The 25,145-nt window shown below is 44.4% G+C and overlaps 1 protein-coding gene across 24 annotated transcripts in view; it reads right to left on the bottom strand.

The window, feature by feature from the left end:
- Positions 1-25,145, bottom strand: part of CAST (calpastatin) — a 685,784-nt gene that overhangs the window by 339,890 nt on the left and 320,749 nt on the right. For 20 of the 24 annotated variants that reach the window (XM_078675414.1, XM_078675406.1, XM_078675407.1 and 17 more), the window contains 3 exons: positions 18,549-18,599; positions 6,475-6,516; positions 6,217-6,333 (listed from right to left, as the gene is read on the bottom strand). In XM_078675414.1, the coding sequence (XP_078531540.1) occupies positions 6,217-6,333; positions 6,475-6,516; positions 18,549-18,599 (210 nt within the window). Of the gene's footprint in view, positions 1-6,216; positions 6,334-6,474; positions 6,517-18,548; positions 18,600-19,476; positions 20,263-25,145 lie in introns of those variants that run through there. The other 4 variants (XM_078675429.1, XM_078675431.1, XM_078675427.1 and 1 more) reach the window with 3 other exon arrangements.

The following is a 25,145-nucleotide window of genomic DNA, read 5'->3' as shown; positions in this document are numbered from 1 at the left end:
ATTGAGTTTGGTTCAATGTTTGTCCTTTGCTTTAATGGCCTCCAGCAGTGCTCCTTGACTTTCCGGCCATTAGTATTATACCAGGAACGTTTAGGCCGATTTTCCACCCTATGGGGTACCACTGGGTAAAGTATATCTGCCAATTTAGATGTTAGCTCGGTATGTAGTTTTGCAACCCTCTCAAAAATTTGGGGAGTACCCTCTGCAATTGTAACCTCCCACATTTTTGAGAATATTGGGATTACTGATTGGTAAACTGTAGCCAGTTTATGAGATGACTGTTGGATTTGCCCCCACCTGATTTTCCTTCTATTATTTGAGAGTGTTAATCTACCATTCTGAGGTGTGGAGATGGGCTTGGAATTAATATTGCCCAGATTCGGCAACTCCAGATCCAGAAGCAGAGCATTGTGATCACTGTCCAACCGCATTATAACAGGAAAATCACATGTGCCATGGGCTGGTCTCCATTAAAATATAATCCAACAGGGACGATTGACCAACTCTGTTCAATGTTAGCTGCCCTGGAGTATCTGATTTTGTACGGCTATTACACGCTCAAGTGAGTGAATTAATGTAATTGAATTGATCTGGAGTGCCAACTGGGAGCAAGCTTTGACAGGTCGAATTTCTGGGATTAACCATCGAAGGTCTCCCTCACTAGAGATGGAATTACTTCGATCAATGAGGGGGATCAAATAGGCAGTTAAAGTCACCCCCTACGATCAATCATATGGTTGGGTCAACAGTGGGAATAAAGAAGTTCAGTTGGTCTAAGGTGGCAGATTCTTGGCTAAGGACAACAGGTTGAGAGTAGACATTAGAAAAAATAATTGTTATCTTTGTAGAGAATGTAAGTACTCCACACTGAATGTCACTTGAAGGGGTGGTCAGCTGTTCAGCTCTGCAGCCCACATGTGAGCCTACACAAATAGTTATACCCCCTGATGGCCTCCCCAGAGATAGCTGGAGTATTAAATGGAGCAAAGCCTACCCTCTGGTAGTCTCCCAGAGTCCAGGTTTCCAGGAACATGCATACATCATATTTGTCAAGAAACAGACCCTAATCTGGGCAGGACAATTTACTTTTAAGACCAGCAAGGTTCCAGGATAAGACCCTCAATATGTTATCTTGTACTCTTCCCATCAGTGCACTGAAGTGTACTAGGATTTAAAATGTGGGTTTCCTTCGTTTGGTTAGTGGAGTGGTTATCTAATAGCCTTGCAGACAGACCTTCTCTAGAAGATTTACTCAAGGGGGCAAGTAGTGGGGGAAGGGATGCTCCTATCAATTGTGCCCCAACTCCTACTGGGCCAGTGGTCTGAGATATGTCTACTTTCAGATCCTTGCTTATTGCCCCCAGCCCAGGACATATTGTCTGTGTAAGATGACCCCCACAGTGCTCTTATAATTCTATATCTGGCCAGTGTCTTCCAGGTTCCCCGTCTGGAGTCAGAGTCACCACTCGCCAATCTACCTCCTCCAGAACCCCAAATCTGTAATTTGCTGGAATATTAAATAGTAAGGGTCTGGGGGAGGACGGGGGGGGATGGGGGGGCTCCCATCTGCCCTTAATTGGGGTGCCTAATGGCCATCTCGATGTGTCTGGAATAGCGTGGGCCCCAAGTGGCGTTTGGTGTTGAAGATAAAATAAATCCAGTGGAAAGAGGCTAATTACGGTCCGTGGGTCCTGATGGAGTAGGCTACTTATGGTCTGGGGATTTTTAACGTTTATAAGTGCACAATTCCCTTGCACTGATTTTTATACTGTTCCCCACCCAGCCAACTCTACGGACCATTACAATTTCCCCTGCCCTGCCATAATCAAACTACCTGTGCCTTGCTAGCCAGAACAGGCATTTATTCCTGCGCTCAAGTTGTGTTTCCCTCTGGTCCTTTCTGATTACGGGGATTCCTGCCAGTATAACTACATACAGGGAGCAGGCAGGGGGTATGTTTATGGTAGGAAAATTCGCTGCTTCAGGCCTAGCAGTGATACATTCGTTCCTCACCAACTCACTTGAAGCTCAGTAGGTCTCTGTAAAGGGGGGCTGTTTTTATCCATGCCCCTCATTGGGGGTGCTACACTTTTACTGCCAGCCTCCCTGTTGTGGTTCATACCTGGCTGGTGATTATTGACATTTGGGCGCCTTATCACTTGAGTTGTGGGATCTATATTGATCTGCACACCCAACCTGTCCGGAGATGTCAGGTTTAGAATGTCCACCTGGCAGCCAGAGTCAATCCCTCTTGCTGCTACATGGGAGGTGTTTGTATTGGTATTAATATTTTCAAACAACTGAATTATAAGCACTTCGAACATACCTTCACTGGATGAAGAATCAACAGCACCTATACTAATCAAATACAAGAAGCATTTGCAATGCAATAGGTCTCGCATTTGCGAGAGTTTAAACTATTGGCACTGTAAATGACAATGCCTTTTATTTATCGGTTTTGATAATTAACACATAAATAAAAGGCATTGTCATTTACAATGCCAATAGCTCAAACTCTTGTAAATGCAAGACCTATTTTACTTCAAAGAAGCAACCGCCATTGTGGCTGCTTTGAAAGTGAAAGAGCGCGTGGCACGCTGAATGTTGTAGGGAAGCATGTCGTGCCCTGCAGTAGGAAAAACTCATTAAAGAAAATAGTGCTCACAGCCTAGATTAAGCAGACCGTGTAACAACAGAAGTAAAAGGGCCAGTCCTCATGGGAGGTTACAAATGAAGATAAGGTGGCCCTAAGGAGGGACTAACAAGCCTACTAATGAATCAGAAGTCAGCATTTATAAAGGACAATGACACAAGCCAAGGAAAAATATGGGCGGCGAGTGGATGGAGCTTCAAGTCCATATTCGAATACAGCATGCCTCGCAGAGCAACGTATGCGCTGCCCAGGCTCGACCAAAAAAGGATTAAAGTGTTTATGCAGCATGAACAAAGATGAGATAGAGTGTATTAGTATTCTGTTCATAACATTAATAATGAGTAAATCTCACACTTATATTGAATATGTCAACACTATGCCCCCATAGTTTGCACCCATACTGAACATCTTACGCACATTGGTTTGCTTGTTTTCACTACCGTACAGAAATAAAAGGGGATTCTAAAATGGCCTTTGTTCCTGTGACTGCTACTAGAGCAGGACTTTGGGAGAAATTAGATGATTGGTAAAGTAGTTTATGCTGCTAAATTGCGACTGTTCTGATTCCCTGGTGATGGGAAACAAATACTGGATTAGCTTAATTCCGTACATTTTGCTGTCATGACTGTGTTAGGCAAGACATTTGGCTACAGGAATAGGGCATTTTCCAGAATTTACTGTACTCTGTAGGTGGAATTAACAAGCTGCCCATCCCTAAAACATACTAATTTTCACCATGTATGCATTGATAAGGTGGATGTGGGTTTCCTGTTTGTGAAGACAGAGTGGAATCCCAATGCAATGAGGTTGTCAGAAGGTTTACATTCCTTCAGAGCTAGGCTGGTAGATACCAATGATACATGTAGGATAATTAGAAGACAGTGGATGCAAAGAAAAGGGACAATACTCAGATTTACTTGGAAATCTACTCTGTTAACGGCATTCAAAGACTCAACGTCATACTGAGGGAAGTGCAACTCTGGCTGTCAAGTAATCACTTAAAACTGAATCCTGACAAAACCAAATTACTCCTCAAATCGAACAAAGTAGAGAACTCCAAAGGGTCGATTGGTTAAAAGCTATCGATGTGCTCAATGGAAACCTCACCCTGGCTGACTCTGTTAAATCACTAGGCATCACGCTAGACCCAAAACTCGACATGACGAAACACTTTAAGAACTCAGCTAAGAGCGCCTTCCTCAACCTGAAGCTATTGAACAAAATAAAACCTTTCATCCCGCCCAAAGATCTCAAACAAGCCACCCAATCATTGGTGCTGCCAAGATTAGATTACGGAAATGCAGGCCTATCGGGAATAGCTAAATCACATCTTGCTCCTCTTAAAACTACTCTCAACGCAGCTGCCTGAATGGTCACCGGAATCAAGAAATGTTATCATATCTCACCTGCACTCAGAGAACTCAGGTGGCTCTCAGTAGAAATGCGGGTGAACTTCAGAACAACCTGCCTCACACACAAAGCCCTACACACCGGCAAACCCAAATACCTGGCTGCCAAACTCAAAAAGCAGGTCAGAACAGGAACCTCAGAAGCTCGAACACCCTAGTACTCATCCCACTAAAAGCACGAAAACAAAAACCTGCGGCCAGGTCCTTTGCTGGAAATGTGCCCAAAATCTGGAACTCTATTCCCCCTCCATCAGAACTATTCCCTCCTTTGCTAAATTCAAAAGTCAGCTCAAAATCCTGTTACTCGATCAATGCCTAGTGAACCGATAGGAGCAGTCAGAACGCTGAAGTCGACTCCTCACTCCGCTCCGACGCTGCGCCAGCTAGACCACGAACTTGAACTCTTTATCATTGTCACCTATTAGTATTTTTATTACGGGATTTTCCGCATCAATTATTATGTTTTGTCCTGCTCTGTAACTGATGTAAAGCGCTCCGATACCCTCCGGTCAGGTCAGCGCTATATAAAACTTCTCAAATAAAAACATCAGGAACAAGGTGCCACCCACTGGAGAGCACTTCCAGCAGCAAAAAGACAACTCTGCCAGTCCGGCAGAGTAGAATCTTTTAGGTGTCTAAAGAAATGAGAGAGCAGAAGTGGCAAAGCAGTCACCTCATCTGAATGTCCTTGGTCAGATATGTAGGAGGTTACAGACTACAGCATTTAATACATGCACCAAATGTAATTCAAAGGAACCTTCTGTGATCATCAAATATTTTGTTCAGACTTGCTTTTTATCGCTGACAATGATAAATTGAATACATTCCTTAACACTGCCATGCAAAGCTCAGTGTCAGAACCGATAGCAACAAGGCCTGCTTGAACCTGCTAGAATTATGGAAAAATTGAATGAGGAGAAATACATTCTCTCAGTCTCCACTTCTGCATTTGTTTCAGTGAGATTTGTACAACTATTAAGACACGGAAGGCTGCAGCTCTACCGATGAGGAGACATCAGCCATTTAGACTTGTAGTGGTGCACAGTTGTGTATACACACTCATCAAACATTGTCAATCATTTACACAGCACAAAACATATTTACATACAATCTATTGATTCTGACGAAGGCCTAAACAAATGGTTTAAAAATGCAAGTACACCAAAGCTCCAGGTGTGCGTCCTTATCATGCCTATTTTGGCTAGCAATGCAGTAAACCCAAATACCAGTTTCAGATTGTGATAGATTATGTGGTGTTCACATACAAATTGAATTGATTTTCCATCATTTCCACAGCTCAAACCAGTATGGCCAGGGACGACCCATTGAAGAAATCCAAACTCCGATATAGGTCTCCCTGTAGAATTACCTACAACTAACTTAGCACTGGGTAGGCTTGCACCACTAAACTGTTCTCCGTGACATTCACCTGTAGTGACAGAGATGGAAGGGGTACGATAAATAAAGGTAGAATTGAATTTCGCATTGAGAGAGAGAAAGACTTAGAAGAAAGGAAGAAATTATAGCCAAAGAGTCTGGGAGAGATCAAATATATACGGCCTAATATAGAGTTCGTCAGATGGGTTACTCGCTCTCCAACCTGAATGATATCCCATCTGACGTATTACAAGTGCATTATATCCAATGACACGTGTGATACGGTGGACGGGATATCCATCACATTTGTGATGGCGTAGCCCAGCTGAACAACTGTAAATGAGGCCCTCAATCTGAACTGGGTTTTCGCTGAAAATGCAACATATTTTGCATAGATCACAGACAACTCTTGTACAGCATATGCTCAAAAGTGGCCAGGGGAAAATATCTATTGATTCCTGTTTTTCAACTGCTTGCTGCCTGATTGCACGTCATCATGCTCGAAGACCAGGTTAATGTTCTCAAATCATTGTATTTGGGAGGAGTTAACAAACTATCACTTCTTTTGTATCCTTTGGATTAAATACATTGCACACTTTAATAGCAGATGTAGTACATTAGCACAGAGTAATTACAGCGCATATGAGAAAGGTTTTTAGCACCGATAAAGCTTGAGGCATGGGACACTTGTGCACAAATATGAAAAACAATGTATTTCATTTTGAAAGGGCAGATATGATGGCTGGATGGGTAGACCTTTTGATAGAAACACCTTACCTTGGGCTCTTTCTGTTTCGTCTGATTTGTCTTAGCATCTTGGCTGGGGGCTGTTTTTGCAGCACTGGGTTGCTTAGGTGGAACTGCAGTCCCAGAAGCTTTGGTTGGACTTTTGGGCTGCACAAATATGAACCACTGTCAGTATGCAAGCTAATACTACAAAAGGCAAGACGGGACTCAAATGTTTCATAGGAGAATAATCCCCGGCATGCAGATCACTTGAAAACCCGTAAGACACACATATGTAGTTATATTTACCGCTCCTTGGTCCTTTTGTGTCTTGGTGGGAGGGTCAGCTGGCTGTAATGAAAGGAAAACAATAAAAACACAGATCACTGTAAACGATACACTGGTCAGAAGGGTTGCAATATACAGCATGTACAGCATGGCCACTGAGGCTGGAACTAGAACTCAGATACAAGGGTTTTAATAGCCTCTTCCCTGTCTGACTGAAGGCTAGCCCTGGGCAGATGACTTACCCCACCTGTGCCTCGGCTCTCGTTGCAAAACTGTGAGCACTTTTAAATGTGTTTAAACTGTATAGTTCTGTGAAAAAAGCTGGAAAACATTCATCTGAACTTCATACAGTAAAATTTGAGGCCATGAAACAAAGACCATTAAAGCATGATCTTGGTCAAATGGCCGAACACCACCTTTGAAGGGTAGCTCATTACAAAAAGAAGGAGGATTTTTATAGTGCACCTAGAGTATAACTGTACCCAATTCATGTGTTTCAGTTCAGTCTAGAAATCCTAACACGAACATGATCCTAACACCTAAAAATAAAAAGTGCAGAGGTGTAAATGGCAGGATACAAATCTCCAAATGATCTCGTGCCCACCACCACTAATTACGGCTGCAATCACTTACTAAGAGAAACCATTCTTACATTATTTCTTTTTAAAAAAAAATATTTTTTACTAAGCCACAAACAGATACTTTACAAAAAAACCTCCACAAAATATACCACTTTGATACTTGTTAACATAAGCATTGGTAGGGCACATAAACAGACATGAAAGAAAAGAGAAAAGACGATCATATTATAAGAGAGAAAAACAAGAGAAAAAATACAATAAATCGCTAATCCCATTGGAGACAGGACCATATCCTATTGAATCTTTGCCAGGACCGATGTCCTTGAGCTTTAACTAATGCCATCTCCATTTCATAAATTTCCCATAACAAATTCCAAATGCGGCAGGGATGTCCGCTTTACCTGTTATTGTTTGCTATCTACATTGAGTCTTTTATCAAACACTTATTATTAAATACTGATATCTCACCAGTTAATTTAAATGGGATGGATCTAAAATTGACTGCCAGTTAATGCTACAGGTGCAATTACTTCCGAAGCACAGCGATTTGGCCATTTCTCTGGCTATAAATTAAATCTTAATATGACACAGACTTTATTAAACTTTCAACTTGAGAGGCCCCCAATTGCCTTAGGGGTCACAAATACGGCAGTCTATCTAGGAGTCTGCCTTAGTAGTCAAATTAAGGATATTATTGCATTAAATTACTAACAATTACTGACAAAGGTAGTGACGAAACTGCACAGTTGGCATCGGTTACCCTTTAGTATATATGGGCGATGCAACATTATCAAAATGAATGTTCTTCGAAGTTTTTGTATTATTTTCGCACAATTCCATTGAAAGTCCTGTTAACTTTTTTTAAACGTTTAGATAGTGCTATCGGTAGTTTTGTCTGGGAATATCGGTGGGCCAGGAGAGCCACTCGTTATTTAAGACTACTGTATAAGCAAGGCGGTTTCAAACTCCATGATTTGCGATTAGACTTTTGGGCTGCATTTAGTGGGCAAATACAAAGTCTAATTAGTGGGCTTTTAAAAGGACGGTAGCTGGCTTCTCTACCAATTGGCTGAAGGTCAAAATATTGGGTTTCTATTGTATAAAACACTTGACCCAAACTATTACAAGCGAGTAAAATTCAAGGTAATTAGGGATGTTACTAACATCTGGCGAAAAATATGAAAAGCGTACGCAATACCGGACTTGCATCCATATGTTGTGGTGTGGGGGAATCCTATGTTCCCTAGTATATTTCATGACCCTGTCAGGCAGGAATGGCTCGGTCAAGGCATGATGCGGTTGGGTCTATTATACGATGGGCAGGGATTTAGATCTTTTACATCGCTGAAAGAAGAATTTGGTTTGTTGCATACTCACTTTTTTAAGTACTTACAGGTGAGGGACTACTTTGTTCGAGGACGGGGGTTATTAGAGTTGAATAGTCCATCTGAGATTTTGTCTATTTTTTTCAATGCTACCGGGCAGGGGATCATAGGCAAAACCTACCAAAAGTTTATCTGTGTCGTAAGCGAAGATGGTCTACAAATTGCTGCCGAAGAGATAAAGGAATCCTTAGAAACCATCGACTCAACGTCAGTAAATCTGAAGTTACAGCAATATAGAACAATATTCATGCTTTATTACACTCCAGAGCGAATTTCAAAATGGGGTAACAATGTCATGACTGATAAAACATTCTGCCCGAAATGTCAAGAATATACTGCAGATCTTAATCATATGTTGCTTGCATGTCCAAAGTTGAAGGAATTCTGGTCCAGTATAGCTCTTGTCCTGGAGATCTTGTCTGGATACGATAACCCTTTTTTTTTATTTCTGGGAAAGAGTTGATACTGGGAATATTTTCTGAATTGGGTCGTCTTACGAAACCTTTTGTTTCTATTGTCTCTGCCTGTGCACGACTCTGTGTTGCCCGCTCTTGGATTCAAAGTACGAGTCCAAGTATTAATGAACTCTTACATTTTTTCAATGTAAAAACAATGAGATGTACTTTAAAATCTGACAATCATATTGCTTTATAATGAAACTGAATTTTCAAGTTTTCAAACATTCACTTTTGCATTAAACGCACGTCTCGTTCTAAAAGAGCAGTACGCAAAGTTGTGTCTGAACATTATTTACTTTCACACATTAAACAAATACATTTTTGCACATTGCACTTCGAGTTCAAACATAAAATAAGTAGGCGGAATTATAGATGACAGTTGGTTTAAGAGGCAAGGCCTTACCTCACCGTGTTAAATGTTAACAAGAAAGATTTACTCATTAGCCAGCACGCAAGACAAGAAAGCAACTTCAACTGAAAAAATGCATAATCGAAAAAACAATGAGGAGACCAGCCTTTTTCACTGATAAGCAAATATTTAATACTTTCCAGATTCTTTCAACAAACATGTCTGATCACACAAAATTAATCAGGCTCACTCCAATCATTAGTCCTTTACCCCACACAAGGTTATCCAGCGAATTTTAAAAATACACTTTTAGAAAAAGCTGAAATGAGATAACCACAAGCCAGAATGTTGCTTCTGTATTTATTATAGGTCCTTCCTTAGCTGTGTGAACACCAACTACTAGCTACAGTGAAAAGAACTAAACAACTCCACTTAGAACTGCAATAATATAATTTCCGTAATATCTTGAGAGGTGTCGGATGTCAGGAACTGGCGACTTAGGGAACTGGTATCAAGTACACAAGAGTCAGATGAGTAGGCAGGGACACTCAATTGAGCATCAGTACAGTAGAAACAGAGCTCAGAACAGAACAAGATACTTACAGCAAATAATCAATCAGAACTATAAGAAGGCGATTGGGACACAGGGATTGGTGGCTTTGGAGAACAGGACAATTGAGTTTGAGAAAAAAAGACTATCAATTTTCATTAACCAGTATTTCCAGGTCAACTGGCCCTTTATGTAGGGTTATTCATAAAGTAATTCGGAATCACATTAGGCAGTAGTAGTATAAAGAGGTTAGAAACTTTGACCATGGTGTATTGCCACATTGTGTTGGTCATGTGGGGCCTGCTATGCGCTCTAATTTGAATAACCGCTTTTGTGCTCCTGCACATTTACTGTTTTGTTCCCTATTTTTTTCCCTGCATTTTCCGCTTCTTAACCTTCAATTTGATCCTATGTCCCTACTTGTTGGCAGTTTGATCGGGTCATGTGTTTTTGTCCAACTTGCACGTGTTGTCCAGAGGTGCTCAGATTCCCAGATTCCTGGTACTTCACAGGGTTTGTGACAGCCTGAGCTTAGTGTACTCTGGTAAGTGGGCATGTTTCGCTTAACAGACTGATGCATTATTGCCTTTGCGTGCAACAGACTATTACAAACTTGCCTACTGCAGGGTGTACTGATTACCAGTTGACACTGTGAGGGCACGCATTAAGCTGAAAACTGAAGGTGCCCTGAACTAGTCACTGGCAAAGAGCACCTTCCCTCTCTTCCTTCGCTCTGCTACCTCCTTTCCCCTAGTGTCTGCACCAGGGAATCATCCAGGGCTTCAGTGGCAATCTCTATTTGGAAGAGTAAAGTTTGTGTTGAATCTGCCCGCGAGTTCCTCCATGCATTTACTTGCAATGGCAGTAATAGGACTGCATACAAAGTGATGTGGCAACAACATATATGACTCATGTCAACAAAGTGTAACTTTTAAAATGCCAGCTTGTGTGCCACATGGTTGCAAGATCCCCCCCCACCACAATCAGGGACTACAATCTAATATCTATGGCACATCCTCTCTGTGACACCGATTTGATGCCCTGGGTCTCCACTAAACTGTCATGTCTTTCACAAACAAGAGCTGCAAGGAAGAGTGATGAAAAGGCCAAGTCATAATCTGGAGAAATGAGCAGAATAGACATGCTAGTCCTTGCTCTTCCAATTTTCTTTTTTCTTGACAATGGTATTTACCCCACATCTCTCTCCCTCACCCATCAGGGGTCTCTAAACCGGTCCTGGAGGGCCGGATCCATGCCAGATTTTGTGCATATCCCCATTTAGATACATGTAGTTATTTTAAAAATCTGGCATGGATCTGGCCCTCCAGGACTGGTTTGGAGACCCCTGCGTGATATACCCTGCTTCCTTTCTCTCCAGGGGTGGTATAACTCTAGAGAGAAGAAATGGTCTGGAGCACTTAACAGGGCATGGAAATGTCCAGGAAAAGTGCTTCTTGTCCCTCTAGTCATGCTCTCTGCTCCCCATTAATCGATATGCTCCTCATCCTGCAGCAATTTCCCTGACCCTTTAAAAGTTTCTCAATTTCACTCCCATCCACCTCAACAATGGTCAGACTACGGGTCTGCAGTATTAGCCTGCGTTGCTCTCCTGTCACTCACCGACTGATACATATTCTTTTTGCTCTAGTGACCTCGGTAACCTTCCCATGCTCTGCTGTCTTTAATCCTCTTTTAGCTGTAATGTATCATGCAAGATTTCACAACAATGTGGTAAAACTGTGGAACTCACACACTTTTGAGAGCAACGTCAAACCAGACAGATCAACATCACTCTTAGAGGACACAGCATACAAATACTAGCCATATGTGTGGAGCCCATGAGATGGGTGGCCTCTCTGATCTACTGACAGATCACAGATGTTTATTGTTACTCAACTCAATGGAAGCCATTTTATCAACCTAGGAACAATGAAATGCTGTGGGGTACCACTAAAGGTGGAGCTTGTAAACATGGTGTGAAATACAGATCCCTTCAAAGGATGCATTATGCCACTAAACCCCTGTTTCAGTGTAAATCTAGAACCACAGCAAACTGAGGCAACTTAATGAATGAATCAAGAACCACATCAAGCTGAGGCAACGAAATGAAGGAATCAAGAACCACAGCAAGCTGAGGCAACCTAATGAATTATAATAAATGTTCTTAGCATGAACAATATGACACTGCAAATCAAATCAGAAATGATCCCCCAGATTACTTACACGCTGGACGACAAATTTCACTGATCACAGTGCTACCACATTCCACTACACACCAACAACTTTACAATGGAGCTTATAAGTGGAATAATCATCAAATGTAATTTAAAATACACTGAATTGAAAACATCCAACTCTCCATACTCGGTACTGCTTTGCCAGCAGGTTAGATCATTTACTGGCTAACAAACCATACCTAATGCTTTGATAGCTAATACAAAACCAACATGTCCCCTAAATAACCAGTTGATTAAACCATTATTTGAAGGAACTTGTACCTACACCATGACTACAAAGAAATATCATAAGCAAAGGGAGGTCTTGCTGCTCCAAACAAAACAAAATTCCCCCAACCTCCAGGATAATGACAAACTAGACAACAAAAAACAAATGCTTCCCTGTGCTATTTAGTGACCCATTTGTTATTCTACAACAAAAGCAATCACAGGCTGAGAGTAACCTGGTCACTGCTGGAGTTAAAGGAGCAAAACGACGACCACCACCTTCTGCTACCACACAGCCAGAGGCAAACCCATCTGACACTCTGCTTAGTTAGTGTAAAGAAGTTCATTGGATCATCCACTCTAGAAAGGAAAGTCCATGCTTGAGTCAGACACTCTATAGAGCTTAAACTGCATGCCAGCTCATTCTCTGCTGCCACGATCCTCCGTTATAAGACAATAAATGCCTCAAACCAGAGGGCCTCCAACCTTTTGTGGAATAAGAGGTACTTGTGATAAATGAAAATCATCATGAGCTACTAATATCAGTTTTGTAATAGCGACCACATCAGACAGGTTTATATTAGTGGCCACCATGTCCAAGGTTTCCAGCAGTGATCACCTCTGCGCATCAGGAGGGTTGCGAGCAGTAATGTAAAAAAAAAAAAAGGCTTTGTCAATTTGGAATGCCTATACGTAAGTAGTACATGCCAGCTGCAGTGCCCCTCGCACAAAAGTAATCATATTGGTAATAAGTCTCCACACATAATTTATCACTCAAAAATCACCTTTAAATATATTTTGAAAATTCAGCCATTTTTCTCCCAAAATCATCTTATAAGTCCTGAAAATACACTTGTTTTCATCTTAGAATACAAAATGTTACCACACGCATGTTAATTTACCCAAAACTAATTTATAAGGCTGGGATGCACACCGGAGAGTTTCTGACAGGTAGTTGGGGAGATACCAGGAGCTCAGGAGCTACTTGTTGTAGAGGCCTGCGTTCCAGGGACATACCAGTTATTGCGACTTCTCAGATATTCTGGACCAGTGCCCATCAAGGACTTAAAAACCGTGCAAAGCGATTTAAATTGTGCACGCTGTTTAACTGGAAGCCAATGCAGGTGTCAAAGTCCGTTTCTAACTGAGACGAACCTTAACGTGCCTGTGAGCAGCCTGGCTGCCGCATTTTGCGCCAGCTGGAGTCTGTTCAAGTGCTTCTTTTGAAGGTTCAAGTACAGACTGTTGCAATAATCCAGATGGCTGAGACTGCAGTCGTAAAGCCATCCTCTGGTAGGAAGAATTTTTATTTTCTCAGGAGGAGGAAAAAGCATATCGAGACCACCCCACTGACCTGATCGCCAAAGGTAAGTTTATTATCCATAATCACCCCCAGATTCTTGGCTTTCACGGAAGGTCCTGGAGGCTTGTTCATTTCGACAGGCCACATGACTGGCATCCAGAGGTTTGGGTTATTCCCAAATATAATAACCTCTGCTTTGCCAGCATTGAGTTTCAGGTAATTTGCTGACATCCACCCAGTTATTGATTTCATACAATCATGGCTTCTTGATGCCGTATCAGCTTCTTTGCCTCGCTGTAAGGACAACACAATTTGTATGTCGTCCACGTAAGATATAACTTGCAGCTTGAATGATCTTATCAGGGCTGCCAGCGGGCTGACATATGTTAAAAAGCGTGGGACTAAGGGAGGACCCCTGGGGCACCCCACAAGGAAGGGAAAAAGGCTTTGACCTATCCCTCCCCAAGTCCACCGTTTGCTCTCTATCGGTCAAGAAAGATTTCAGGAAGTTAAAGGCCTTGCCCTGTACCCCCGCCCTCAACAAACAGTCCATCAGAATTTCATGATGGACCGTGTCGAAGGCCGCTGACAAATCCAGCATAATAAGGATCGCTACGCCTCCCTGGTCCACAGCCTCTCGTACCTCCTCTGTGGCTTTGATCAAAGCTAGCTCAGTGCTGTGTCCTGATCGGAAGCCATACTGCGTCGTATCAAGAACATTGTTGCTCTGAAGGAACATGCTCAATTGCACATTATTAGTCTTCTCTATCAGTTTTGTCGGCACATGGAGACGTGAAATGGGTCTATAGTTGTTAGGATCACTAGGATCCAGGTTTTTTTTTCCATCAGCTGAAGTATAGGGGCTGATTTTCAGGATTTTGGGTACCAGCCTGACTCCATATTAGTATTAAACAGTGGCGTAAGGATGGCAGCAATAACATCTGGGGAGCTTTTTATCACCGATACTGGACAAGACTAGTGGGGACCCAGATCAGGTCACCATCAGAAGGTTGATTACCTCCTGGGTCACAAGTGATGTGAAAAAATAGATGGTACGTTAGTGGTTTCGGATTTTGACCTGGCTGCCACCTCCCCCCTTCCTCCGTGCTGGTTAGTGAAAGAGGAGAAAATAACTTCCACCTTATTCCGAAAGAAGGAGGCTAATTCTTCACAGAGCGCTAGACTGCTGTCGGCTTTGTGTTTGACGGGGTTTGTAAGGTTAGATATAGTCCTAAATAGTTCTTTTGAAGAGGATTTGCCTTCATTGATTTGTTCCATATAATACGCTTTTTGGGCATCTAGGAGTAGTTTTTTGTAATATGGTTACTAGAACAAATTCAGAATAATCTGACTGCTAAGTGCAGGTACTTTGACAGTCCTTGTTGTCAAATGTGAAGTCATTAGGTCTTCACAATCTTCAAAAGCCTAATATGTGTCGATACATTAACATTGCAACTCATCGTAAAATGGAGCTGCCGTTGGTAAAGGGAAATTGGGTGGTGCCTCAAATGACATGGCACCAACATTTTCACAAATTCATTTTCATTAAGATCAGAGCAGTGCCATAGAACAGGCCTACCGCTATACAGATAAATATAACTGTCAGCGTGTTGAATAATATTCCCAGGACTTTGAGCCCGAATATGCCAAATTGTGCTAGAACTACAGACAAATTATGCCACAGGCGGATGTGGAGTCAAGAGCAGGTATGCCCGAAATGAATGCAAAGAAGCTGCAAAGCTGTGGCTCTAGGGAGTTGAAGACTTGCTTCTGAATAATCAGGTAGTTGGATGTAGTGATAGAAAATTTACTGAAGTGTTGTAGTAAAAAAAGGACACTTCCTAAGATCCCTTCATTTTCAAGAACACATCCCGCGACCCACCTCTCTGCTTGCCCAGCTCCAGTCAAGCTAATTTTAATCATCAGCAACTCTTAAGAAAATCTTGGGCAAGCAAACAGAATACACAGTTTGGGGGAATACTGGCCCAAGCACCCCTAGGTCCCACTTCTCAAAGTGATGTCTGCCATCGTTATGCACCAAAATAAACACACAAATCCTATGAAAAGTTTCAATGTTCGGAAGTAACCAAAGCTGATCAGCAGCAATGCTCAACATGTAAACTGCACATATGTCCGTGAAAAATGGCTGCCAATACTCCGCAACCCTCCTGCAGAGTGTCTAAAGGGTGAAGCAACAGCAGTAAATATGGAACCTGGCCCAAGCTCGAGGCACACACATCTCTGGAAAGTCACGGTCGCAGTTTTATCCCTGCAAAGATGTATTGTAGAAAAGAGAGGAATAGTATTCCATTGGAGAGACACTCCAATGGGCAAAGACTGAGGGCCAGATGTACTACTCTTTTCTGCACTCGCATAAGGGAAATCGTGCCGTTGGAAGCCCGTTTAAGGAAAAAGGGCTGCATTTGGAGAAAAAAAAACTGCTTTATTTAAAAAGGAGTCCCAGACATGGTGGCCTACTGACCCCAGCAGGCCACCATCCCTGGAAGTGCTAGCCATTCCCAATGTGATTGCAAATTTCGCTTGCATCATGAATATTGATGAGGCAGGCAATTTGCGACTCCATTGGGAATCGCTAACAATATCTGTGACACTGTTGTACATTGCATTTTGCAAGTTGCAAAGCAACGCAATTTGCGAGTCGCAAAATGTAAAGGCCATACATTTAGCATTCTGAAACGTGACTGACAGGTCATTCACCCACTCATCCTCTTGGTGTCAGAGTGTGAATGATTATTTGGAGCTCTTGTGTAATCTGTGTAACATTTCAGAACTCTTTCAATGTCAAGTTCAGGAAGGCGTTTTTTGCCTAGTAAACTCATTAACAAGCTTTTGTAAAGCTGTTAGGTCTGGTTTAAAGTGCCAATGCTTGTAAACCCACTATTCAGTTTGCTGTTTACAGGTGTTACCTGCAAAAATGCTGTTTACCACATTAAAGCCCGTCCTACTGGCTGTGCCAATGCTGGTGAAAAAGTAGCAAAAAGGGTATGCCTTCTATATAGACTGTAAATAAGAGATAACATACTGATGATGGTGTGCACTTTTTAGATGTAAAATAGTCCCTCCTACATTCCAATGGAAGCACTTACTGAAAGGAGGAATGATACACCAAATAGATCCTACCATGAGGTAGGAGTGTAATACTCTTCTAGGTGGAGCCAAAGCCATCTCGAAGAATATTTTAAATTATTGATAAAAGTGCCGTACTGTTAAGCTACATCTAAAGCATCTCTGATAACTATGTGAAATCAATTGATTTGTGTGGAATCAAGTGCATGCGCATCTTTGCTTTGGACAGTTGTCAGAGAAATCTAAAGGGCAAAACTTATGATTGGAGTTGCGTCGCCCTTTCAGCACACAATGTGGGGCAAGCGTGCCACAAGTCCAAAATGAGATTCATGAAGCCACACAAGGCCATTTTGCATGGCCCTGGGGGGGTTCATAAATCTGGAGTACAGTAACGCAGCACAAATCGCTGCGCTTCCTTACTCTGCCCTGTGAAGCCATTCCATGGGTGTTGCATGGGTTTTTCCCATGGCTTTTGATGCATTCCCAGATTTACCAGAATTGGTAAACCTGGTAATGTGCAAAAAAGATACGCCTTACCAGGAGAGACGTAACAAGGGTAAATTTCCTATTTTCTCCTAGCTACTTCCTCTTTCTATGTGTGGTGGATTCTGTAGCACACATAAAAGAGGAACATGCCTCAGGATTATTTTTGTGGATGAAGGTGTTCCTTCCTGCACAAAAACAATCCTGCATGCAACGGAGGCATCTTTGCATGGTGCGAGGGTGCTTGCGTTGGTGCCAAAAGGGCAGCATGGCAGAAAGCAAAAAAAGAAAAAAAAGCACTATGGTGTGGTCCATGTTGGCTGTGTCAGAGTATTTTTTTTGTATTTCTACTATCCCACATAGCAGCCACGCTGCAGTACAATATTGTTTAAAAACGCATTGACAAAGCCAAATAGTACAGATATTTGGCTTGGTCAATGTTCTTTTTGCCATGTTGTACAGCAGCACATCTGGGAGGGTGCAAGCAGCATTGGGCAACAAATAACAATGGGGCAAACTTTGACAAAAAGGAAAGCAACAACAAGAGAGCAACCACGACAGGGCAATACCAATGGGCAACAACAATTCAGAACGGGATGCAGGAGTAGAAACTATCTGAAGACATAGGCACTCCAATTTAATAAAAGAATAAGTACCTGAGAGAACGTGCAAGCAGCAGAAGGACTTTAGGCCCCGACAGAAACCAGTACTTCGGCCACGCTTTGGGGGAAGGAAGTAACAAACGTAGAGGAACTGAAGCCGGCACACACTGACCAAACAGGGGCTAGCATAAGAGTGACAATGAAGCCAACCAATGGTAAGCAATGGATGGGCCTAAGTGCCTCTAAGCTAACAACATTTCTTGTGAGCAACAAAGCGTGCACTTTCTCTGGCATGGCATGGAATCAAACCTAGAGTAAACACCACTGGCTGAGACTTATTGAGGCATTACACTCATCACTTGTTTGTTTGAACAAATGTGCAGTGATGGCATTGTGGTCACAGCTTCTAGAATTTAAAACCAATAACTACTGGGATTTTCATGAATCTACATTCATGGTTCCACAGATCAAAGTCCATATCAATCAGTGCTACGAACAGCAGAATAATGGCCTCTGAAGGTGTACAGAAATCCAGAAGCACGTGGCATAACATGAAGTTTATCAATAGTCCCCAAAATGGCCACATGTTGGAGCTACACACTTTTTTCAAAAGCAAATGACATTGTGCGCAAAAGCAACGACGATCAGCATATCATTGACAACTGGATTAAAGTTCATAAATCTACTGATAACATATTTTAAAAGAACCACAATTAAGTGGCAGTTGCTTGGTTAGCCAAATATGTGTCTCTCAAAAGTGCACACTCACTTGGAAGTGTCCTACCTGCTCTATATCTAGTTTGCCTTCATAACAAACGAGGCACTGGTTTAAAACACTGGCACTTGAGCTTACCTTTGAGGACGGTGCTGTTTTAGCTGGTTCTGTTTTACTAAAAAGTCCCCCCTGCAAAAAAACAGAAAAGGTACAGATTATAACCAGACACAAACTGAAACAGGGCCGGACTAGAAGTGGGCCTCGTTTCCCCGGGAGGCTGGAAGGGTGGGGGCGGTTTTGCAGCGGTGGGGGCTGGTTTTGTTACAGGTGGCCAGTTTTGCAGGGGTGCTGCAATATCAGCCCTCAGTAACAAAAGCAGCAGTGTTTCACAGTTGCACCCCTCTCCTGCAACCTGCGTGCTGGTCAGATAAAATTGCCAGGGCTGCTTTGAGTTCCAATCCCAGCCCTCAGCCAAAAGCCCTTGCTAAAGCACAAAAGAAAATCAGATTTAGCAATGCATAATTCGGCCCAAAAGCTGAAGCTGTGCTAGTGAGACTTTCAGTTTGTAACACAGTACATAATTCGTGGAAAGCCACTGTCCTATCTACTTGCAGTCGCGTTTGTTCAGCCATAAAAAGACACGCCCATTCAGTTTGTTTGCAGTTATCTTAAAATTTGTTTGTCAAATGAGCACTCTTTCACATCAGTTTGTCAGCGGTGTTGTTGACAAATCGCAGGATTTCATTTTAGGCATGGAAATGTTTAACTCTTTTCAGATAATGTAAAAATTCTAAATAAACAACATCTTCATGCCACAAATTTAGCATTGAAACGAAGGCGCAGGAAGCGTTTTGCTAGAAAGTACTAAAGAAAGCTAGTTGATCATTTACATTTAATATCAAATTTAAAGCAAAAAAAAGGCAGATATGATGTATGTAACAAAAAAATATGAGCAACAAGTTAAAATACAAAAATACCTAGCATGAAGCACGGCTATGTCCCTGTGGCAAAGTATAACAGACTTGGATATAGGAATCATTTTAAGGAGCTGCAAAAGTCCACTGACCATCGATACCTGGATGACTGCTCAGCGCCAGCACCCTCCAGTCGCTGACCGAACCACACGTAGCCCCACCAAGTAACTACGCTGTGTGCTGGTGTAGTATCCTGCAGCTTGTGAATGTTATGATGCCCAGAGCAACCAAGATATCTCTGTTTTTTTCATTAATGGGTGAGCGAATCACCAGAAGGGTTAAGGTTCAGTGCTGAGTCAGGCTCACAATCTCTTGAATCTGATCCAACGCCTTCGACCAAAGATATATGTGAACAATATTAGATCAGAGGTGAGAACGGGCCACCTTGGTGGCCTCTGAGGAAATAGACCTCAGACTAAACATAGGCATATTATAGAGTCCCCACAGCGGCTACTGCAATAAAATAGGAATCAGAGTGAGTGTAGCTGTAGGGAGTGGCTTCATGTGGTGTTTGAACTTTGGTACCTCTCTTCTTTTCATTTTTGACTAAAACCCGGTTCTAAATTTTTCCTTTTTAATTCTGCCATTATGTATAGGTTTACAATGAATTATTATTACGATGAGACAAATCTTTTCCAAAATAGTAGCTATGAGCTTTTGGCCGATAGAACTATTATTTGTGATATTAGATCTTCATACTATCACTTACAGTAAGTATTGCCAAAGCTCTCCGATTATAAAAATAATATAATAAAATAATTCCTTTTCCAAATGCAATTTTTTGTTTCCCCTCCCTCCTAAAAGCAAGCACATTGCTGGGTGTTCTTGGGAGAGCGAGGATTCTCAGATGCACTCGTCCAACTGTTTGGACGTTAGAGACTAGCCTTGGTCATGTGCAGGGTTTTAAATGGAAAAAATCAGATAAGTGCAGGTACTGATTAAATTGATTTAGGGGCGTGGCTAGTGGGCGGGTTAGAGGCGGAGTGAGACATGATGCTAGAAAACACTTCTATTGAGTATTTATTTTGCCCTTGCATTGCCCTTGACAGTTGTCTCAAACTTTCCATATGAACAGATTAACAGGTGCTAATAAAGGGTGGTGTGAAGTACTTCTTGGAACAATGCATGGAGCTTCTAAACCCTGAATGCAGCCAAGTCATCAACAGTACTATTCAATCAATCAATCAATCAATCAATCAATGCATTTGTATAGCGCACTACTCACCCGGAGGGTCTCAAGGCGCTGGGGGGAGGGGGTCCGCTACTGCTCGAACAGCCAGGTCTTGAGCTGCTTCCTGAAGGCGAGGTGGTCCTGGGTCAGGCGGAGGTGGGTCGGAAGGGAGTTCCAAGTCTTGGCGGCCAGGTAGGAGAAGGACCTTCCTCCTGTGGTGGCTCTTCGGATGCGGGGGACGGCGGCGAGGGCGTGGCTGGTCGATCGAAGCTGGCGTTTGGGAGCGTAGAAGTTGAGGCGGCTGTTGAGGTATCATGGTCCTTGGTTGTGTAGGGCTTTGTGTGCGTGGGTGAGGAGCCGGAAGGTGATTCTCTTGTTGACCGGGAGCCAGTGCAGGTCTCTCAGGTGTCCGGAGATGTGGCTGCGGCGGGGGATGTCCAGGATGAGTCGTGCTGAGGTGTTCTGGATCCGCTGGAGTCTCTTCTGGAGTTTGGCGGTGGTTCCGGCGTAGAGGGAGTTGCCGTAGTCCAGACGGCTGGTGACGAGGGCCTGGGTGACCGTCTTCCTGGTCTCGGTGGGGATCCATCGGAAGATCTTGCGTAGCATGCGCAGGATGTTGAAGCACGACGAGGAGACGGCGTTGACTTGTCTGGTCATGGAGAGGGAGGAGTCCAGGATGAAGTCCAGGTTGCGTGCGTGGTCAGTTGGTTTGGGTGCGCTGCCCAGGGCGGGGGGCCACCAGGAGTCGTCCCAGGCGGAGGGTGAGGATCCCAGGATGAGGACTTCCGTCTTGTCCGAGTTCAGTTTCAGGCGGCTGTTCGACATCCATTTGGCTACGTCTGTCATCCCTTCGTGCAGGTTGGCTCTGGCGGTGGCGGGGTCGTTAGTGAGGGAGAGGATCAGCTGGGTGTCGTCAGCGTAGGAGATGATGTTCAGGTTGTGCTGGCGTGCGATGGCTGCGAGGGGGCTCATGTAGACGTTGAAGAGTGTTGGGCTGAGCGAGGAGCCTTGAGGAACGCCGCAGATGACTTCAGTGGCCTCTGATCTGAACGGGGGGAGGCGGACTCTCTGTGTCCTTCCGGCGAGGAAGGAGGTGATCCACTCCAGTGCCTTTTCCTGGATTCCGACGTTGCTGAGGCGCTGTACTAGGGTACGGTGGCAGACAGTGTCGAAGGCCGCGGAGAGGTCCAGGAGGATGAGGGCCGCTGCTTCTCCGTTGTCGAGCAGGGCTCGGATGTCATCTGTGGCTGCGATCAGGGCGGTCTCGGTGCTGTGGTTGGCCCGGAAGCCAGACTGCGAGAGGTCGAGGGAGCCGTTCGTCTCGAGGAAGGCGGCCAGTTGCTTGTTGACGGTCTTCTCGATGACTTTGGCCGGGAACGGGAGCAGCGAGATGGGGCGGTAGTTCTTGAGGTCGGTGGGGTCTGCTGATGGTTTCTTGAGTAGCGCGCTGAGTTCGGCGTGCTTCCAGCTCTCCGGGAAGGTGGCGATGTCGAAGGAGGTGTTGATGATGTCCCGCAGGTGGAGTGCGATGACTGCGTCGGCCTTGTTGAAGACGTGGTGAGGGCAGGGGTCTGTCGGAGATCCGGAGTGGATGGAGTTCATCGTGCGGATGGTGTCTTCGGTGCTGATCGGGGTCCAGGCGCGGAGGGTGGTGGTGGGGGGCGGTGGTTCGGTCGTGGCGTGCGTTGGTTGAGTGCTGAAGCTGTTGTGTATGTCCGCGATCTTGTTGTGGAAGTAGGAGGCGAGGGAGTTGCAGAGGTCTTGCGAAGGGGTGATGTCATTGTTTCCGGCGTTGGGGTTGGAGAGCTCTTTCACGATGTTGAAGAGTTCCTTGCTGTTGTGTGCGTTGTTGTCCAGTCGTTCCTTGAATGCGGTTTTCTTGGTGGCGTGGATCAGCTGGTGGTGTTTGCGGGTGGCGAGCTTGAGGGCGGTCATGTTGTCCGGTGTTGGGTCTCTGCGCCAGGTTTTCTCGAGTGCTCTGCAGTTCTTCTTGGAGCTTTTGAGTTTGTCGTTAAACCATGGGGCTTTCTTGCTGCCGGGTCTGCTCTGCGGGGTCTTCAGCGGGGCGAGGTCGTCTGCGCAGTCGCTGATCCATTTCGTGAGGTTGGTGGCTGCTTGGCTGGGGTTCGTTGTGCTGGTGGGAGGGTTCTTGCTCAGGGAAGTAGTGAGCTGGTCTGCAGTGATCTTGTTCCAGCTTCTGCGGGGAGCCTGTTGCTGGTGATGGTGGAGCGTGGTCCTTCTGTAGCTGAAGTGGACGCAGCTGTGGTCCGTCCATTGGAGTCCCGTGGCGTGGCTGAAGGCGATGTCCTTGCTGGAAGAGAAGATCGGGTCGAGTGTGTGTCCGGCGTAGTGGGTGGGGGTGGTCACCAGTTGCTTGAGTCCGAGGTTGGCGAGGTTGTCCAGCAGGTTGGTGGTGTTGCGGTCGTTGTTGTTCTCCAGGTGGAAGTTGAGGTCCCCGAGGAGGAAGTAGTCGGCTGAGGGGAGGGTGAGCGGGCTGACGAAGTCGGCGATGTCCTCGCTGAATTGTGTGCGTGGTCACGGGGGTCTGCAGATGAGGGTGCCTCTGAGGGTGGTCTTGGGGTTGACGTGGATCTGGAAGTGCAGGTGTTCGGCGGGTGCGAGGTTGTCGTCGGTGTTGGTCGTGATGCGGATGGTGTTCCTGTGGATGATGGCGATGCCTCCTCCTGTCTGGTTGACGCGGTCCCTCCGGATGATCTTGTAGCCGTCCGGGATGGCGATGGCGATGGCGGGCGCTGAGGAGGCGTTCATCCAGGTTTCCGTGAGGAAGGCGACGTCTGGGTCTGTGGTGTCGAGCAGGTTCCAGAGCTCGATGGCGTGTCTGTGGACGGAGCGGGTGTTGAGCAGGATGCACTTCAGGTGGGTGCTGCTGGGGTTCGGCTTGGTGGCACTTTCAGGATAAGCATCAATGTGCACCAGGACGAGAGAGACTGGCATAGCATCATTAATAACAAGCATTAGCCGCATTTCATTTCAAATACCTCCTAGGTGCCCTGATTCTTTTCCTCTCTGATTTAGTTTCTCTCTCACACATAAACATACACACAACCAATCAAACGCACACAAACATGCATGACAAATACTCTGTCAATCTTCACATCTCTAATCTCTTCATCCCTCCCACACTCACTTCTCTCCCATTTGTATCCATTTCTTTCGCTGCCCCACTCTCTTTATCCCAAAGGTATCCTATAATCCTCTACTATCACTCTTTCTATATCTAATCTGCCATCTCTGTGCCTCTCAATCTTTCCATAGCTTTCTTAATGTCTTCCCATCTCTGTCTGTGCTTACCCCTTCTATCTCTATTTTCCCCCTTTAAACTCTCCTATGCTCATTCTATCTCTGCCCCCTCACTCGTCACCTTCTTTTACCACATTCTCCTCCCTCTTCCCTCGGCAGAAGGCCACATGGCCGTAGAGCTTGCAGTTTAGTTGGTTTAGTTTAGTTAGTGAGCTTATATAGCACATGAATCACCCCCTGAGGGGTATCTCTATGCTAATGGATTTGCAGAAGAAAGTTGTTACGGTGGGCTGATCTAAAAGAGGGCAGTTTTCAAGACCTTTCTAAATTTCAGGTGGTTTGGGCATTGTCTTAAGGCAATTGGAAGTTGGTTCCATATGAATGGTGCCGGATATGAAAAGGCCTTTCCTCCTGTTCGTGCTTTTTTGATCATGGGGATTTTGAGCAAGGATTTTGAGCCTGATTGCAGGTCGCTTTGAGGATGTATTGATGGGGCCTCTCTGCCAGATAGGAAGGCCCATTTCTCCATAATGCCTTGTGTGTGAGGCAGCAAATCTTAAACTTCACGTGTTTAAGCACAGGTCACCAGTGTAGTTGTTGTAGAAGAGGGAGTGAAGCTGATCTGTGAGGGGCAATTAAAACTAAACATGCTGCAGTGTTTTATACCACCTGAAGGCAGTTTAGAGATGACTGGTTAGCCGTGATCAATAAGGCGTTACAATAATCTAATTTACTCAGCACCAGGGTTTGAATGAGGGTCTTTCGCAGGGGGTCGGGTAGATAGGGAAAAACTCTTCCCAGCAGGCCCAACACATGGAGGCATGAGTCAACAGTGTGGGTTACATGCTCTTTCATTGTTAAAGTCTGTTCAAGATGCACCCCTAAGTTCTTTGCCGTTGTTTTTGGTAATGAAGCGGTTCCCAACTATTTTGGCCACCAATCTGGTGCCCATAATAGTGGGGCCTCTCCAAAGAGCATGATTTCAGTCTTTCCGGCATTCAGCTGTAAGAAGTTGTTTCTCATCCCTTGTGAGATGGCCAGCATGCCAGAAGAGAAGGAAGTTTGGGCTGTCTGGGATGTCTTATTGCAGGAGAAGGTAAATTGGGTGTCATTTGCATAGGATATTGGGACAAACCCGTAGTTCCTCAGTAGTGCAGCCAAGGGGGCAATGTAAATGTTGAACATGGCTGGGCTTAAACATGAGCCTTGAGGCACTCCCTTGGTCAGTTCTTTCATATTGGACCGATGTGGGCCCAGGTTAATGGCCTGGGTACAATTGGAGAGGAAACTAGTCATCCATTGCAGTGCCACTCCCCCAATCCTGGCTTC

Source organism: Lissotriton helveticus, chromosome 2_1 (assembly GCF_964261635.1).
Source record: "Lissotriton helveticus chromosome 2_1, aLisHel1.1, whole genome shotgun sequence".
Classification (NCBI taxonomy): Eukaryota; Metazoa; Chordata; class Amphibia; order Caudata; family Salamandridae; genus Lissotriton; species Lissotriton helveticus.
The sequence above is the reverse complement of the archived record's forward strand: the minus strand, read 5'-3'. Positions and strand labels throughout refer to the sequence as shown.